At 43.3% G+C, this 16023-nt stretch overlaps 1 protein-coding gene across 1 annotated transcript; it reads left to right on the plus strand.

The window, feature by feature from the left end:
* Positions 1 to 800: 800 nt before the first annotated feature.
* Positions 801 to 4825, plus strand: klhl34 (kelch-like family member 34). The gene has a single exon (XM_078559926.1). It carries the CDS (start codon positions 1996 to 1998, stop codon positions 3793 to 3795), a length of 1800 nt encoding a protein of 599 aa, XP_078416052.1. The 5' UTR covers positions 801 to 1995; the 3' UTR covers positions 3796 to 4825.
* Positions 4826 to 16023: the final 11198 nt, after the last annotated feature.

Here is a 16023-nt window from a genome sequence, read left to right on the forward strand (position 1 = left end):
GTCATCTTCGATGGCCGACGCCTCACTGGTGGCCACCCCAATTATTCCCAGTAAAGTCTCCTCTGTAGGGGTCAGCACATGTAGTCGTGCCTGCCCTCCCCTGGTTAGCTGCTGTTGCCTTCTATTCTGGGTCACCTTCTCCTGGAAGAAAGACGGAAGTGTGTCAATAAGTGTAGTGCAATGTGTTTTTGGGTGATGTGCCTGCCTGAGTTCAGCTTTAATTAAATGGAATGCATAATTCAGCATGCAAGTTTTTACAAGAATTTTAAAAAACCCTCAGAATTGTGAGAACTTGCACCATCAATTATATTAAAAATGTTCAAATTCATTGTGGGAAAGGAGGGGAAGAGGGTGGGAGATGGGGGAAGGGGTGGTTTGATAATTATTACGTGAGGCTTGAATTTCTTTGGGTGTGACGGCATTCTCACTTTGTGCATATTGGAGATCCAGCAGTTCTGTGTATGGGGGCTCAAGGGGGACTCATGATTCCGTACCGGGGCCTTGCATTTTTTTTATTCTTTCATGGGACGTGGGCATCACTGGCCAGGCCAGCGTTTTTATTGCCCATCCCTAATAATAATATGCAGAAAACTCATTGGTTTAAAAAATTTTGACCTCCCTGCTCTTACCCACTGTATTACTCAGGCCAGATTCATGCTGCAATATTTTTTTGGCCAACTGTTTTTTATCCCGCTTTATGGAATGCTTCCCCTCTGATAAGTAGTGTCCATAGGGATCCACAAGTGCATCTAAGAAACAGTCAAACGATAAAGGCAAAGGGTAAAACGTGCTTACTGGCAAAATATCCTGAACATCCACAGGGAGCTTTATTAATGTGAGAAGATTCAGCACAAAACTGTAAAGATTTGGTTCGCGGATAATCGATCAGGAATCGGGAAGTTTATTTCGTTCTCAGTGCAGTTACTGCCTAATCTTCACTTGCTGGGGGAATGGGACTGACTGGATTGCTCTATAGTGAGCCGGCATGGACTCGATGAGCCGTATGGCCTCCTCCTGTGCCGTAATGGCTCTATCGGAGATATCCTATCGCATGTAGGAGATTCCCCTGTCGGCTGAGAGTAGCGAAATCCTAAACCAGGTCTTGGTAAGTGGAGCTGACAACGCGGAGACAAAACCTCCCTCCGATGATGGCCGTATAAATTATAATAAGGACCCGTCATAAAATATAAGAAAAGACCAAATTTTCGCACAGAAATAATTTGGATTACAGGGGGAACATTATCAGTTGTGGTGGCGGGCTTATTTATAACCTTCTCTGAGGGATCCCGTTCCCAGTGTGAGGATGGTACACATTAGCGCCCTCTTCGCTGTATTAGTGCCAGCATCCCAGCCCAGAGCATTACTTTACATAGAATGTACAGCACATGGGGCCAGGCCATTCGGTCCCACAGGTGCACGATGGTGTTTATGCTGCTCACGAGTCTCCCCCTACCCTTCTTCATTTCATCCCATCAACAAATCCTTCTGGGTGTCCGCTGACACAGCCTCACACGGCCGCGTGTAAAACAGAGGGCGGGGACAGGGAGAGACAACCCGAAACTAAACACTGGCTTCTTTCATTTGTTGTTTCTATTCTGGTCCGAGCGACCCAAATTGACAACATAATGAGAGGGTAAGGGGCCTGCCCACCGGACCTTGGGAATGTTTGTCACAAGTTGAGCACAGGAAAGTGGCGAGGGTCATTCTGCTGGAAGAGGGCAACAGTTAATACAGTAAAAACCCCCCTGGATTCAGTATGAGACGTCAGCGCTTCATTTACAAGGCTGCATACTGGGACTTGTGTTTTTAAATGGATGGGCGAGGCGGCCAGTTACTTCCAGGATGCTCTTTCGGACAGCTCAGCGATTCGCGCGATGGAGGGGGTCGCATCTGTTTCATTGTGAGGGAAGGTTTTAGTTAATACATGTCCTACTGTTTCGACCCCAGCCACCGTTTCTAAAGGCCAGCCGGGCCGGGCTTTGTGTGAAGAGTTTGATGTCGACACGGGAGCAGAGCGCGGGTTATTTCCTGGCGCTTTCCCCCAGTCACGGAGAGTCGGTCTTGTCTCAGTACCAGGGTCTCCGCGATGACAAGCTGCTGTGCGATATCGTGCTGGTGGCCGAGGGGACCGAGTTCAGCGCCCACAGGTCTCTCCTGGCCTGTGCCAGTGATTACTTCAGATCGATGTTTAAAGACTACACCAAGGAGTCGAAGGCCAGCGTGGTTTATTTACACATGGTGTCGGCCACCGGGCTGCAGCACGTGTTGGACTTTATCTATAACTCCTGCCTGGCGCTCTCGCTGGAGACCCTGCCGCAGACCCTGGAGACGGCCAGGTACTTGCAGGTGCTGGAGGCGGTTCAGCTCTGCTCTCGCTACCTGGTCAGCAGCCTGAGCCCCGGCAGCTGCTGCCAAGCCGCCAACGTGGCCGCCAGGTTCTCCCTGCCCGAGGCTCAGCGGAGGGCCGAAGGGTACATCTGCGGCCACTTGTGGCGCCTGCTGGCCGCGGGCGCCGAGGAGAGCGGCTTGCTGGAGCTGAACCCGGAGTCGCTGGCGGCGGTGCTGGAGTCGGAGCAGCTGCCCGGCCTGCAGGAGGAGAGGCTGCTGGCCCTGCTCCTGGACTGGCTCCACCGGGACCGGCGCCGCTGGGAGCAGGCGGACCGGCTGCTGCCCCGCATCAGGTACTGCCTCCTGCCCAGGGCGGTGCTGCTCCGGCTGGCCTCGGAGCCCCGCCTGCTAAGGGGAGCGGCCGTCCAGCGGCTCATCTCCGGGGCCCTGGACTACCACCGGGCCGAGAGCCGGCAGCCGGTGCTGCAGAGCCGGCAGAGCAGGCTGAGGGCCGGGGAGAGGCGGCTGCTGCTGGTGGGGGGAGTCAGCCTGCACCAGGGAGCGGTCAGCAGCCTCTGGACACTCAATCCGCTCAGCAGCGAGTGGAGGGCAGTCGGCCAGTGCCCCAGGCTTCAGAATCACTGCGTCTGTGTCCTCGCCGACTTCCTCTTCGTCCTGGGAGGGGAAGAGCCTGAAGCGGCCGACCAGGACCCCAAGAGTGTGCGGCTGACCATCAGCAACGGGCTGCAGCGATACGACCCCCGCTTTAACCGCTGGAGCCGGCTGGCCAACATGCAGAGCCGCCGGGCACAGTTCGCCTGCTGTGTGCTGGACGGGTGTATCTTCGCCCTGGGAGGTCGCTGCGGCCTCGGCGCCTCCCTGGCCGCCGTCGAGGTCTACGACCTGAGCAGCGGCCGCTGGGACAAGGTGAGGAACCTCCCGCACAAGATGCACGGCCACGCCTGTGCCGTCCACAACGACACCATCTACCTCTCCGGGGGCCAGCAGGACGGCCAGGCGGACAGCAGTAAGGAAATGTTCTCCTTCCACCCCCTGGAAGCCCAGTGGAAGAGGTGCCCGCCCATGAGCATCGCCCGCTTCGGCCATCAGATGGCCACGGTGGGGGACCGCATCTTCTCCTTCGTCGGCATGTACGAGCCCTTCTGTGACATCGAGTGCTACCAGCCGCTGCAGCAACAGTGGCGGCGGCTCAGACCCTTGCTCTTTGACCGCTCCTGCTATGGCCTGGCGGTCGTGGAGACAAACGTGTACCTCGTCGGGGGCAAGAAGTGGCACAACTCGCAGGAGGTGGCTGCTCAGAACGCCATCGTGTACGACACCAGCACCGACACCTGGAGGGAAGCCTGCAAGCTCCCCTTGCCCTTTTGCGGGGGTCAGTGCGCTGTGCTGCAGCTCATGGATCTACCCGAGGCGGAGGACAAACTGAACATGGAATTGCACAGTTAGAAAATTCCTTTGACACCATTCAGAGAGGCCTCACCTTGAATAAAGCGGATGGCTTCCCCGCACTCTGTCCATTAACCAATGACAGCTTGAGATGGACAAACTGACGGGGTGCATTCAGGCAATGGAGTTAACCTTCATTTCTACATAACCCCAGCCTGTTTTGTTGGCCATAGCATGCCAGGAGACAGATGTCACTTTTTGCTATAGCTGAAATTTACTAAACAAGTTAGTAAATGGAAATTTAAAAAAAAAACACATGAAAACACCATTTATCTAGCTCACCGTCCTCCCCCAAATTTTTTGACTGATTTGGATCATTTACCTTGGAGAAGGTGCATAGGAGATTTACTGGAATTATGCCAGGGATCAGGGACTTCAGTTAAGTGGAGAGACTGGAGAAGTTAGGATTATTCTGTTTAGAGAAGATGAAAAGAGGATTTAGTAGAGGTTTTGAAAAGTATGAGGATTTTGAAAGATTAGGTAAAGGAGAAACTGTTTCCACAGTCAGGAGGATCGACAACCAGGGGACACATTGAAAATAATTGATAAAAAGTACCAGGGATGAGGAGAATTTTTTACACTGAGTTGTTACAAACTGGAATGCAATACCCAAAAGGGCGGTGGTTGCAGATTTCATAGTAACTTTCAAAAGGGAGTTAGCTATTTATTTGGAAAAAGGAAAGATTTTCAGAGCTGTGGGCAATGAGCCAAGAAGTGGGGCTAATTGGATATCTCTTTCAAAGAGTTGGCATAGGTTCGATGGGCCAATTGGCCTGCTGTGCTGGATGATTCTATGATTTCTGAGCACAATGTTTTCACAATCCTTGTCTGCAGGTTTATGTGAATCTGATCTTGGGGTGCATTATTTGAAGAGTGCTGAAGCCTGTAAATCCATATTATGCTGTGAGTTGTATCTCTCTGTGTGCTCAGCTATCTTTAAATGTTAAATGAGAGGGTGGTAGCAGCCTCCACTATTTTTCTACATTAAAATGTTTCTAGCAGGTCTGTTGCATGCTAGGGTATTTTACAATGGTGCCTTTTTTGACTTGACTCTCAAAGTACAATATGCTTTCTTCACCCCTCCACATCGTAAATCACTTCACAATATAATAGCACAAGAGTGCGGTGAAAGTACTAGTGGGGAACGAGAACAAACAGTACACTATGTTGGAACTTATTAATTACAAACTGAATAGGAAGTAAGATTCTGCAAATGACATGATGCCAAAATTCACAAGTAGCTTATGAAACTCAATTCAAAAGTTGCAATTTTAATAATGTGTAAGGATTAAATATATTAGTCAGCCGCATTATGTATTACATTTGTACAGTTAGTTCACCTATCTGCTGTCACCTGTATGTGCATTGTCAAGTTAGTGATATCAAGTTGTTTCGGTCATATTTTATTTCAAAGGAATTTTGGCCAAATTTCAATGTCCTTGCATGATGATTTCACGTGAACCAATTCCAATGTTGCAGGCAGGAAACCCAACAATACATCACATGTAGGAAGGTTGTCCGGGTTGATTGGGATGTTATCAGTTTAACTAAGACTCCATGATAAGTACAGTGATTTTCCAATATTTTATAGCACTATGGTGAGATTAACTTTTGTGGGACATTCACGATTACATGGAATTTGCAGCTTGCGATAAATGCACAGGTCTACACACACCATTTGGTTGCTATCTTTTTTTTCACTGTGCACTTAGAACAACTAACTTGGGTCCATGAATCTTGGACTCTCAGAAAAAAAATGGCAACGTATTTGTTAATGTTTGAATGTGACTTGCCTGGAAATTAACTATTTTCGGAATAAAATTATTTAAACTCATGACTGTGTTATGGAAGAAAGACATCCACAACTGATTTTACGTTTGAACTGTGGTCAGTTATGTAAGCAAATCCAGTAGCCAATCTGCACAGCAGGGCCCCACAAACAACAATGAGATAAATGAGTGATTTTGTTTTGGTAGAGTTGGTTGTCGAATCATTGGGAGCACTAATCTGAGGAGACAGAGATGACCTGGGTTTAAGGTCTCATCTGAAATTTGTCTGCGCCCATTTTCAGTTCTAAGATTGATGCTGCACAAGTAGTACATGCCCCAACCAGGCCTCGTTTCAGTAAGTTTTGTAGTACCAGGCAAGGGGACAGCAGGAAGGGGAGGGGCTGTTGATCAGAGCTGGCAGAGTGCTGTGGAGTTTTATTTCTACAGTGGTGCCTGATGGCTAAGGCACATCTACATCTAGAAAAGCTGAGCAGAGCAAAACCAATGCTTAGTAGAGGGGTCCTACAAAGGACATAAGTCCCCTCATTAGTATGTACAAGGAATCTAATACCTGTTTTATGTGTCCATACTAGATGCCTAAAAAAATGGTCTGACCTAATTTCAGGATGTTCTTAAAGAATCCTTGGGGCATAGAACTTTGGAACCCCAAATTATGCCATATTGCACCCATTTTGAGGATGTAAACCAGGCAAGAGAAGGTCCATTTTTCTATCTCAGCATCTCCAAAAATGCAACACTCCCTCTGTACTGCACTAAAATGTCAGCCTAGACTATGTGCTTAAGTGCAATGTGTTTGAACAAATGACCTAACTTAGAGGTGCCAGTGTTATCACTGAGCTAAGCTGATATTTGAGACTAGCCCAGCATGGAAAAAATATCCTTTGTACTTCATTTACATAATTTTCTATGTATCACCCTACCATACTGAACCCTCTGCGTCATTCAACCACAGCGTCCTCCATGATTCATCTGAGCAATGCAACAAAGTTTGACCACTTTCACCAGGCAAGACTTCTTATTAAAGTCATACTAAGTATAGTTATAGAGAAACAGAAAATGCTGGAAATACTCAGCTGGTTTGGAAGGCTCTATGGATAGAGAAACAGTTAACATTTCAAGTTGGTGACCTTTCATCAGATCAGTGAAAAGTTAGAAACGTAATAGGTTTTGAGCAAGTGAAGTGAAGCAACTTTGAGCAAATTCAACAATTTTACATCATAACTTCAGCCTCCATTCTGTTTTGTATCTTTTTTTGTTGGCTTGCTTTTTTTCCCCCTCTTGTTTATTTCTAAATTCCTTTACTTTGTGGTCAGACGGCTGCTATCCTGCCATTCACACCTCTAGTCACATCTTTTGATTATTTTCTCCATTACCACTCCCTTTGGCTTTTCACTGTGAAATGTTTTGTCATTTAATCTCTCTTGCTCTCCACCCAATCACTCTTCTTCCCACCCTCTCCACTTTCACATGCTCAAAACCTATTACATTTCTAACTTTTTTGAAGAAAGGCCATCGACAGGAAACATGAACTCTGTTTCCCTCTTCACAGATGCTGCTAGCCTTGCTGAATATTTCCAGCATTTTCTGTTATTTCAGATTTCCAGCATCTGTAATATTTTGCTTTTGTGCAAAATTTAGTGAATTCTGTTATGTTTGCAACAATATAGAGAGACATGGATTTTTAGTCACTCGGGAAATCAAGGGATATGGGGAGCAGGAAGGAAAATGGATTTGAGGCTGAAGATCATCCATGATCATATTAAATGGCAGAGCAGGCCCGAGGGGCTGTATGGTCTACTCCTATTTCTTATATTCTTATTTGATAAAAAAATAAAAATAATTCATAATAAAGTATAGCAGGTTAGTTTATTCCATCTACGAATAGTCTTCTGAACTCATCTTCTGTTTATTCTAAGTATTCAGTTAAACTCAACCTCCTGTTTTTACAGTGATATGATTTTAACCTGTTTGCATCGCTCTTAGAGCAAAAGCATACATATTCAAATAAGCACCTGGAGCTCTACTCACTGATGATGAAAACTTTAACATTAGTGTTACCAGCCTTAGATACTCTCTTGGGTACAGTGCTCTGTCCTGTAAATCCTGTAAGTGTGTTGGGAATGTCATACATTTCAAGGTGGACCTATACTGCCCACTAATTACATGATACTATACTCCAGCGATGCAACAATAGGATCCTTTGCAAGCATAATTCACATGTGTGTTTATCTGCCCGTCTCAAATCTCTGAAGGTGTAGTGTGTTGGCTGCGGACTTTTTCCTGACCAGCTTGTTTCCGTAATTATTCACTGCTCCCAGTGCAGCTTTACCTTCTGCAGAAAGCTAACTTAATGGGCAACTCGAAAATGGCATTCTTGGTAAAATTTATAGGGTATGACCAGTTAAAACAAAATTCCTTACAGCCTTTAAAAATGTCCAAAAGACATTTCAACCTGCTGACCATTAAAAAGCACATGTTGAAATCAGGTCAGATATAAGTTAAGCTCCTTTATCACAAGTGAACAAGCAACAGTCAAAACAATTTTCACTTGCTTCCCATTGTGGAAACTCAGGAAAAAATAATAAGCTTCACACTTTTTCCTTCTGTGAGCTGATGCACTTGTTCATAGTGTTACTTTTCTTTCCAGACTACCCCTAACTAATCTGCACTTTCTAAATTATGGGAGAGTATAAAGGTCAGAATCAAGTATGAGATACAGATTTATGGAACAACTATTTCTTAATGTTTAGAACAAAGAACCACAGCAGAATATTAATGCTGAAGTTGAGATAGCTGGTAAGCTAGCAATGAGGGAGAACTTAGTATTATAAGTGCCATCAAATTTGATATGGTGGTATTGGAAAAATCAAAAAATTAACATCTCATTGATTAACCTACTAATTAGCTTTCAGAAACATTCTAATTCGAGACTGAAAGAATTGAAGGTTAATGCCTGGGCAGACTAGAGCTCTGTGGTTTGGTTATGTCTAAAAATGTAGGCATTACGTGGAGAAAACATGGTAAATATTTGGTCATCTTCCCTAGTTGTGCAGTTTAGAAAATTGGAGTGCTGTGGTAACTTATAGCATTTGATTCCTTCTGCCTATAACTTTCATCTGGCTGCATTTTGTGTGTGAGAATGCTTGCACATATTTTGTGTCATAGCCTCATCATGGTTCCCGATATGCACAAAATCATTTAAGTGAATACCTGCCACAATTTCTGCCTCTTGTGCCGGCACAGCATCTTTTCCCAACAAAGCCCATTCTGAATGTGATGGGAGTTTTCAATGGGGACAGATCTTGGATTGTTTTTGTTTCAATACCTTCAGTACTTTTTAAACAATTTTTATTACATATTGTTTTCAAGATTTCTAAGATATTTATCAATATGAATTTGGAAGTTTTTGGTGAGATATTTTTAGTTATATGTTGCAATAAATTGTTTTTTAGCATCACCTAAAGAAAGTTTTGTGTTGTTCCCTAAGTCATGGGAAAGCAGACAGTAAATCATTCAGTTAGAGAACAGGGACAGGTTAAAAAGTGGTATTTGAAAACAAAATTTTCCATTAAGCACTTTGTGGGAGCTTAGTGAACCTCAGAGTCCCAGGGTGGGCACTAAATAAGGTAAAGTTTATGTCCGGGGTGGTTTTGAGGTACCCAAAATATAGTATATTATGGGGAAATAGTACATGACAGAAGACATGTGAAAGTGTTTAAGAAGCACCTAATTTAGACTGGTTGCATTTGGCATTGTGCCACAACTCTACCTTCCTGTCTTCGTAAGCCTACCAAACAAGGGCCACAAGGAGCCAGTTTCACGGCTTTACCATCAATTGCAAAGAATCCTGCAAAATAGACATGGAACTGCCAGTTATTGCTAAGCTTATTTCAGTCTTTACTTTTTATACCTCAGGTTTATTGCAGGCAGTCAGGATACATTGGAGTGCCAACGAAGGCAGACATTTCTTGCATACACTTTATACAGCAGAACTCCCATTTTACTAGCCATGAAATGGTGTGATTAGATGCTCTGCTTCTCAGTCACTTCCCACTCTACTCCATGACATGCTACCATCTTGAATTTCTCTGAACTTTTATTTTTTGCCTATTTCTTCTCCCTCTCCTGCCCTTCAGTCTTGGCAAAAGCTGACTGTAGGTTGAAATGCCTTTTGAACATTTCTGAAGGTTGTAAGAAATTTTACTTCAACTGGCCACACCCTTCAAATTTTGCCAATCCCATTTTCCAATTGCCTATTAAGTTAGCTTTCTGCAGAAGGTAAAGCTGCACTGGGAGCTGTGAATAATTATGGAACTGACCTGGCCAGGAAAGCGTCTGCAGCCGGCACACTACACCACTGGCAGGAGTAGAACTACAATTTTGCTATTTTGGGCTGGAATTCACCAGGACTCAGAAAGCTACTGTTGGCCTCTATTTTAAACTCCAGGATGAACATGGTGGCTTGTTTGAACTGGTTGCGTCTAATCTAAACCATCTCCACAAAAAGACATGTAGTACCTGAGGTAATGTTTTGCACAGCAGAATTATTCATGGTCTGGACATACTCACAAGGTAGCACACCATGAACATGAAATTACCATGTGCTTGGTCAATGGCATCATTTTTCTTTCAAATTAAGGATACTGTAGCAAACCACATTTTCATTAGCTTCCAGGTTATTTTAATGCCCTATATTAAATAGACCAACCTTTTACATGTTATATGTGGGCTGTAATATTTTATGGATCCAATCTTCTACATTCATTATTGGGAGAATAGATTTTAGTCCCCTTGCTTGAGGAAGAGAAGGTATTTGCTAATTTTCATTAACATTCAACTAGGTACAAGGAAATTGTTATAAAAAATGTGGCCGAGATAGATTAGTAATTTTGTAGCCTATATAGCTTGACCATCATAACTTGGTAGGTTTTGCAACCCTTTTTGTAAATTTAGAAACTATTATACTGGGAGAGAGGTACTGTTAGGAATTAAATTCAACATTACTGTTGCAATTCTGTATGGTTGGCGAAACTTTGTTTAATTTTCTTCTTTATCAAGTCCAATTCAAATGCTAGCTGTGACATGGCAGTGAAACATGGTCTCAAGTATGTAACTAAGACTAAACTTGAGTGGAGAAAAAGAGGAACTGTGGAGCAGTTTAAAATATAAAATGTAGATACTTTTTCTTTGTGTGTCATTGCACATGACTGATCAAAATGTTGCATAAACATGTTATCTGCAGCAGAAATTTCTCTCTGTGACTTTTCACATTACTTACAACTATAATACAGAAAAGATTCTTCTAAGAAAGATGAGATACAGATCTTCAAATTTCCAGATTTTGTACAACAGAGAAAAGATTTAGTCTCTAAGAGCTTAGTCAGTTGTGAATTTAGGAGTTTTTCAGATTTCCGTTTACTCTAATTTTGATTTTATCCCCTGCTTCATTAGGCGCTATTTCCTGATGTAAAGGACTGACAGGCTTCTAAGCCCACTGCTGCTCTTGATCTAATTGGCAGGACTTTTTTCAGAGCACTCAAAGATGATTCCCCAATGTTTTTTCCTATCCTATGGAGAAGTGTCCGGTTCTTGTTCAACAGCTCTTACTGCTGGCACTCTTACACTCAACAATATACACTCAACATTCTAGCCATAAAATTAACAGTGGGCTGAATTAGAACAATTGGTCATCTTCTAAATCTATCATGGATTTCCACAGAATCTTTCAGATTACAAACTTCCCTTGAACTGCTAACTGAGTGCATACTATGCACATGTGGATTAGATGAAAAATAATAAAATATATAAAAATTTCAAGAACTTTATTTGACGATAGATTACCATATTCATAATCATCTTTGCTTTTAAGCTAAGAACAATAAAATATACACAACAAATAACATACATATTGTCGAAAGGTTCATCTTTGTATCACAAGAAAGACAACTTAATGACTCCATGCTACACTTGCCACTTAGAAATAATGCAGTTGTTGAGAAACATCTTTCAAAATTTAAAACATTGAATGCAGTTCTTTACTAAGTAAAGTGCAAACCATAAAGCTGTTGCACAGCAACAGATCTTATTCTTCAAAACAAGGTTATAACTACATCATCTTTAAAGCCTGTAAACTACACTCAAAGTAGAAATAATTTTCCTTATATCAATACACTTATTTTTTGGTCCATTACAAAAAATCTGTCACAATGTACAGTACAACAGAGGCATAACGCTTGGTATAAGTGCCACAACTTGATATCCTTACTCAAGTATTTTTCTTTGAAATAATGACAAGTATATAAAACTTCACAATTCATTTGTCAGTACCCATGCAGTACATATATTTTCAGTTTATACAAATATCTCTTTAGATTTCATTCTTGATTTGGAATCCATCCAAACCAAGGGGTATTATAGTCTGCCTGTCTTTCATAGACTGAATTTATATTCCATGTTCTGAAAGAAGGCCACTTTCCTGCTCACTTGCAGTGGGCAGTTAGGAAAATGTTCAGAATTAGTAATTTTACAACATAATCTGATTCAAAAAATGAATTTTTGAAATGTTCCTCCCTCCCATTCACTGTTACAGATATAACCTATAAAACAAGCTCGTTGCACACACAGAAAGTATATACTTCTTCAGCTGAGGATGCATTTTTTGTGTGTTTTTTTGTTATTTAAAGTATTAGGTTCCTGCATACATACACAAGTAACTGATCAATACAATGTGCGAAAAGATCTGTTAGCATATGTGGTCATTTGAGTACATAGTTTACTTTTTTCAGCAGTAGTGCTGGGGTAATACCAAACAATGCTCAAGTATAAACTGCAGGCTTGCAGCAGCAATTGCAGCAACAGCAGAGCTTGTGATCATGAATACACTTAGTCGTTATTTGACATAAGGTTAAAAAACCTGTAGAGACAACCTAGTTTCACTGCCTTGGACCCAATTTTAATATTTTTTTTGAAAGCAAGACCAAATTGCTATAATTGTAAAAATCCTTACTTCACTTTCAAGATACTCAAACTAACCTGTGTTATACTGTATCAGGTTTATTTATATTGGTTAATATCTTGCCAAGTCCCAGTTCCCTTCTTAATCAGCAGTGATGTAGCATAATAATTTGGGTTGTATATAGCTGCTCTGCCTTTCCCAAACCAATTACCTGCTATACTGCTCAATTTCTAATATTTCCAATAATGCATTACGTGTATATGTTGCATGTAACTTTATGTGAGGTTTGCTTCTGAAATATAAAATAGTGTTCCTTAGTTCCCTAGTTCTGGCTTTGTGAGATTGATTAATGCAAATACGTAGAAAGTGCAATTTTTGTTTTTGTCCTTTGGTACATTATCATGTGCAAACAACTTCATTGTATATTATTGTAACAATAGCTTTTTGTGAGGATAGTAAATTTTTGCTATTTGTGGGTGTTCATGGTCTTGAATAGGTATTGAAAAAGAAATCATCATGGTGAATTAAATTTCACTGTAGGCACAAATGTGGTTAGTTGATCATGACGTTGTCAGAATGTTGTAAAAATCCAACTGGTTCAGTAATGCCCTAAGGAAAGGAAACCTGCTGTCCTTACCTAGTTTAGGCTGTGTGTGATTCCTGTCTCGCACAAAGATGGTTGACTATGAATTGCTCTCTGGAGTGGCCTAGCAAACCACTCAGTTCCATTAAACCTCTACCAGTGGTTCAAGAAAAGGCCCAATGCCAAAACATTCTCAGGGTAAATAAGGATAAGCAATAAATTCTGGGCTTGCCAATGAAGCTCGCAGGCCAAGAATGAATAAAAAACAAATCATCCCAGAAATCTAAAGTCTGTCCTCATCACACGTAAATTGAATGCAAATCCAAAACAAAATGTGCCCTGAACCTGGCACCCAGCTTAGTGGAGTACAAAATCTCACACAACAGGAGTGACAGTGAACAAAACGCTACTTATTGATCAAGGTTCACGGTAGCTGTTGAAGAGGAAACTATGGATGAAAAGGTTTATAGCTGAGTTTTTTTTTTTAACCATGGAAAAGCTCCATGTGAAATAACTGAGTTTTTGAGTTTTGCGTACTTTTTACAGAACTTGGGGCAGGATCTTCTGTTCGCGTAAAATGACGCACGGTGACGTCGGGCGTGCGTCCCGATATCACCGCATGTCATTCTGATCTTCCGTTCGGCGGGTGTGCACCGGAGTCAGCTGCGCGCCCGCTGAACTGTCAAAGGCCTGTTAAGGTCATTAATAAACTAATTAAAGCAATTGTTAGGGCTGCCCGTCCAACCTTAAGGTTGGCGGGCAGACGAAGAGCCCAGGTGGCCTTCACATTTATCATGAAACCTCATCCACGGGCGGGATGAGGTTTCATGAAGGGTTTATTAATTAAATAACATTTTTATTAAAATTCATAAACATGTCCCAGCTCATGTGACACTGTCACATGAGGGGACATGTCTGAATAATTTTATTTTTACCATCTTTTGCACTGAACGTAATCTCCCTGAGGCATGGAGCTGCCTCAGGGAGATTTCTGCACTCTTTCACATGCATGCGCGAAGGAGTGCAGGACCCGACTTTCCCTCCTCCCCCTGCCCGCACAGGTAGTGTGGGCGCGCGTCACACTGGGCGGGCCTTAATTGGCTTGCCCACGTAAAATGGTGGTGTGCAGCCGATCGCGGGCGGCAATCAGCTCTGCGCCCGCCCGTGCCTGCTCTCGACAGGGAGAGGATTCTCCCCTTGAATACTGTACCGACCATCAATGGGTCTGAATAGTTTTAAACAATGTACATTAAGTAAAGAACTGTTTTGAGAACTTACATATAGATTACGTTCATAAATTTGATGAGAAAATAAAATTATAAAATAAATATGCACGTTTAAAATTAAAGTGAAAAATAGAAAGGAGAGTAAAACAAAAAAGAGTGACAATAAAACAGAATGAAGAAATTAAAGAACAGAGCTGGATGCTGTAGAGACAGGATTTAAGTTAAGGAGTGTTAATAGTTTACCTTGCTGAATTTTTGCACTGTGTGCAGGTAAATTTCACCCTCATCTTTGGGCAGTAAAGTGACAGTGTAGTTACTCATCCTTTACAGAACCAATTCTTTTGATCCATTGACTTCCTTTGACATCCTTTTGTCCCACTGACCTCAGTGGAAATAAAAATCAGATAGGCAATCTGCCTCAGCCCGTTTATTCGTCCATGTGATCAAGGTTACAATGGCCTCCGTTATATTCTTAGCTGATTCTCATATGGCTATCAGTCTTCAAACAAGTGGTGTGCATATGTGCGTTCTTATGACCTATGACAATAATCCTTTCCTTTTACTTTCACCTTGATCCTTAATTTATATTCTGAATTTACCATGTTATATTGTAACATGGCAATTGACTTGGTCCAAAAAGTCCACAGCCATACTCAGATTCCTGCATCAACTTTAGTGGAATTGTTGAAACTAAATTGGGCATAGGATATCCTGGATGCCAGCCTTGCACCTCTGTTTTGGGGACTTCTTGTGGAGACGGAACCTGTACTCAGCCTTTACAAGGACATTGTCATGGAGTGGTGGAGGGGTGATAGACACCCTATACATCAGGAGTTCTTGGGCGGAATCTCCTGCCACCTGGAGAACCAGCGAGAGACCCACGCTACCTCTTTTCGGGAAGGCCCACCTAACTGCTTGACAATCAGGGAGTGGCAAAGTCATTGGAGGGCCTTGCCCTGGCATCAAGATCCTGGGGTGGAAGTCTCACCTACCAAGAGCTGCCTGCCAATCAGAGGCTGGCAGCTTTTGTGCTCAGCAGTTCCACTGCAGAGGCCATGGCTGCTGCCGGAAGGACAGGCACCAGAACCCCGGGATTGTGGAGCGACCCAAGCTACAGGTAAGTCATGTGGGGGGAGGGGGGGGGGGGGGGGGGGGTGGGGGACGGAGGGGGTGGTTTCGTGGGGCAGGGGTTGCAGGGAAAGGAATGCAGGGCGGTGGGGGGGGAGTTGACAGCAACCACCCCCTCGATTGGGCATTGAGTGCTTTTTGATCGATAGATCCCCAGCACCCCCACACCCCCAGCGCTGACACCAGAGTTGACAAGCTGGATGCATAGATTTAACTATTGTGAATGCTGTATGAAGACAGGCCCACCTGCAGCTAGGTTAATACTTAACTCTGGTGGAGCTGGCGGCGTTCTGCTCTGCCACCATCCTGCCTAAGTACATACCCTTCCCTCCAAGCTCACCACCAGCGACAGTACAAGATTCCAACTCTTATGACCTGCGCCCTGAAACAGTCAGATGATATCTTGGTGGATCTAGGGACCACCCAGGCTCCAGGTGGGGATTGTGCAGATGGGCCTCTGAGTCCCTTGGCCATGCTGCATCGACAGGACTTTCCAACCCCGCTGCAAGGTTAGATGCCAAAGATGCACCCATAGCATCATAGAAG

The sequence above is a fragment of the Cetorhinus maximus genome, chromosome 16 (genome assembly GCF_964194155.1).
Source record: "Cetorhinus maximus chromosome 16, sCetMax3.hap1.1, whole genome shotgun sequence".
NCBI classification, from domain to species: domain Eukaryota; kingdom Metazoa; phylum Chordata; class Chondrichthyes; order Lamniformes; family Cetorhinidae; genus Cetorhinus; species Cetorhinus maximus.

What these genes read in the sequence shown, in the direction of transcription:
- klhl34 (XM_078559926.1), top strand. Translation starts at nt 1,996, where the DNA reads ATGTCGACACGGGAGCAGAGCGCGGGTTATTTCCTGGCGCTTTCCCCC.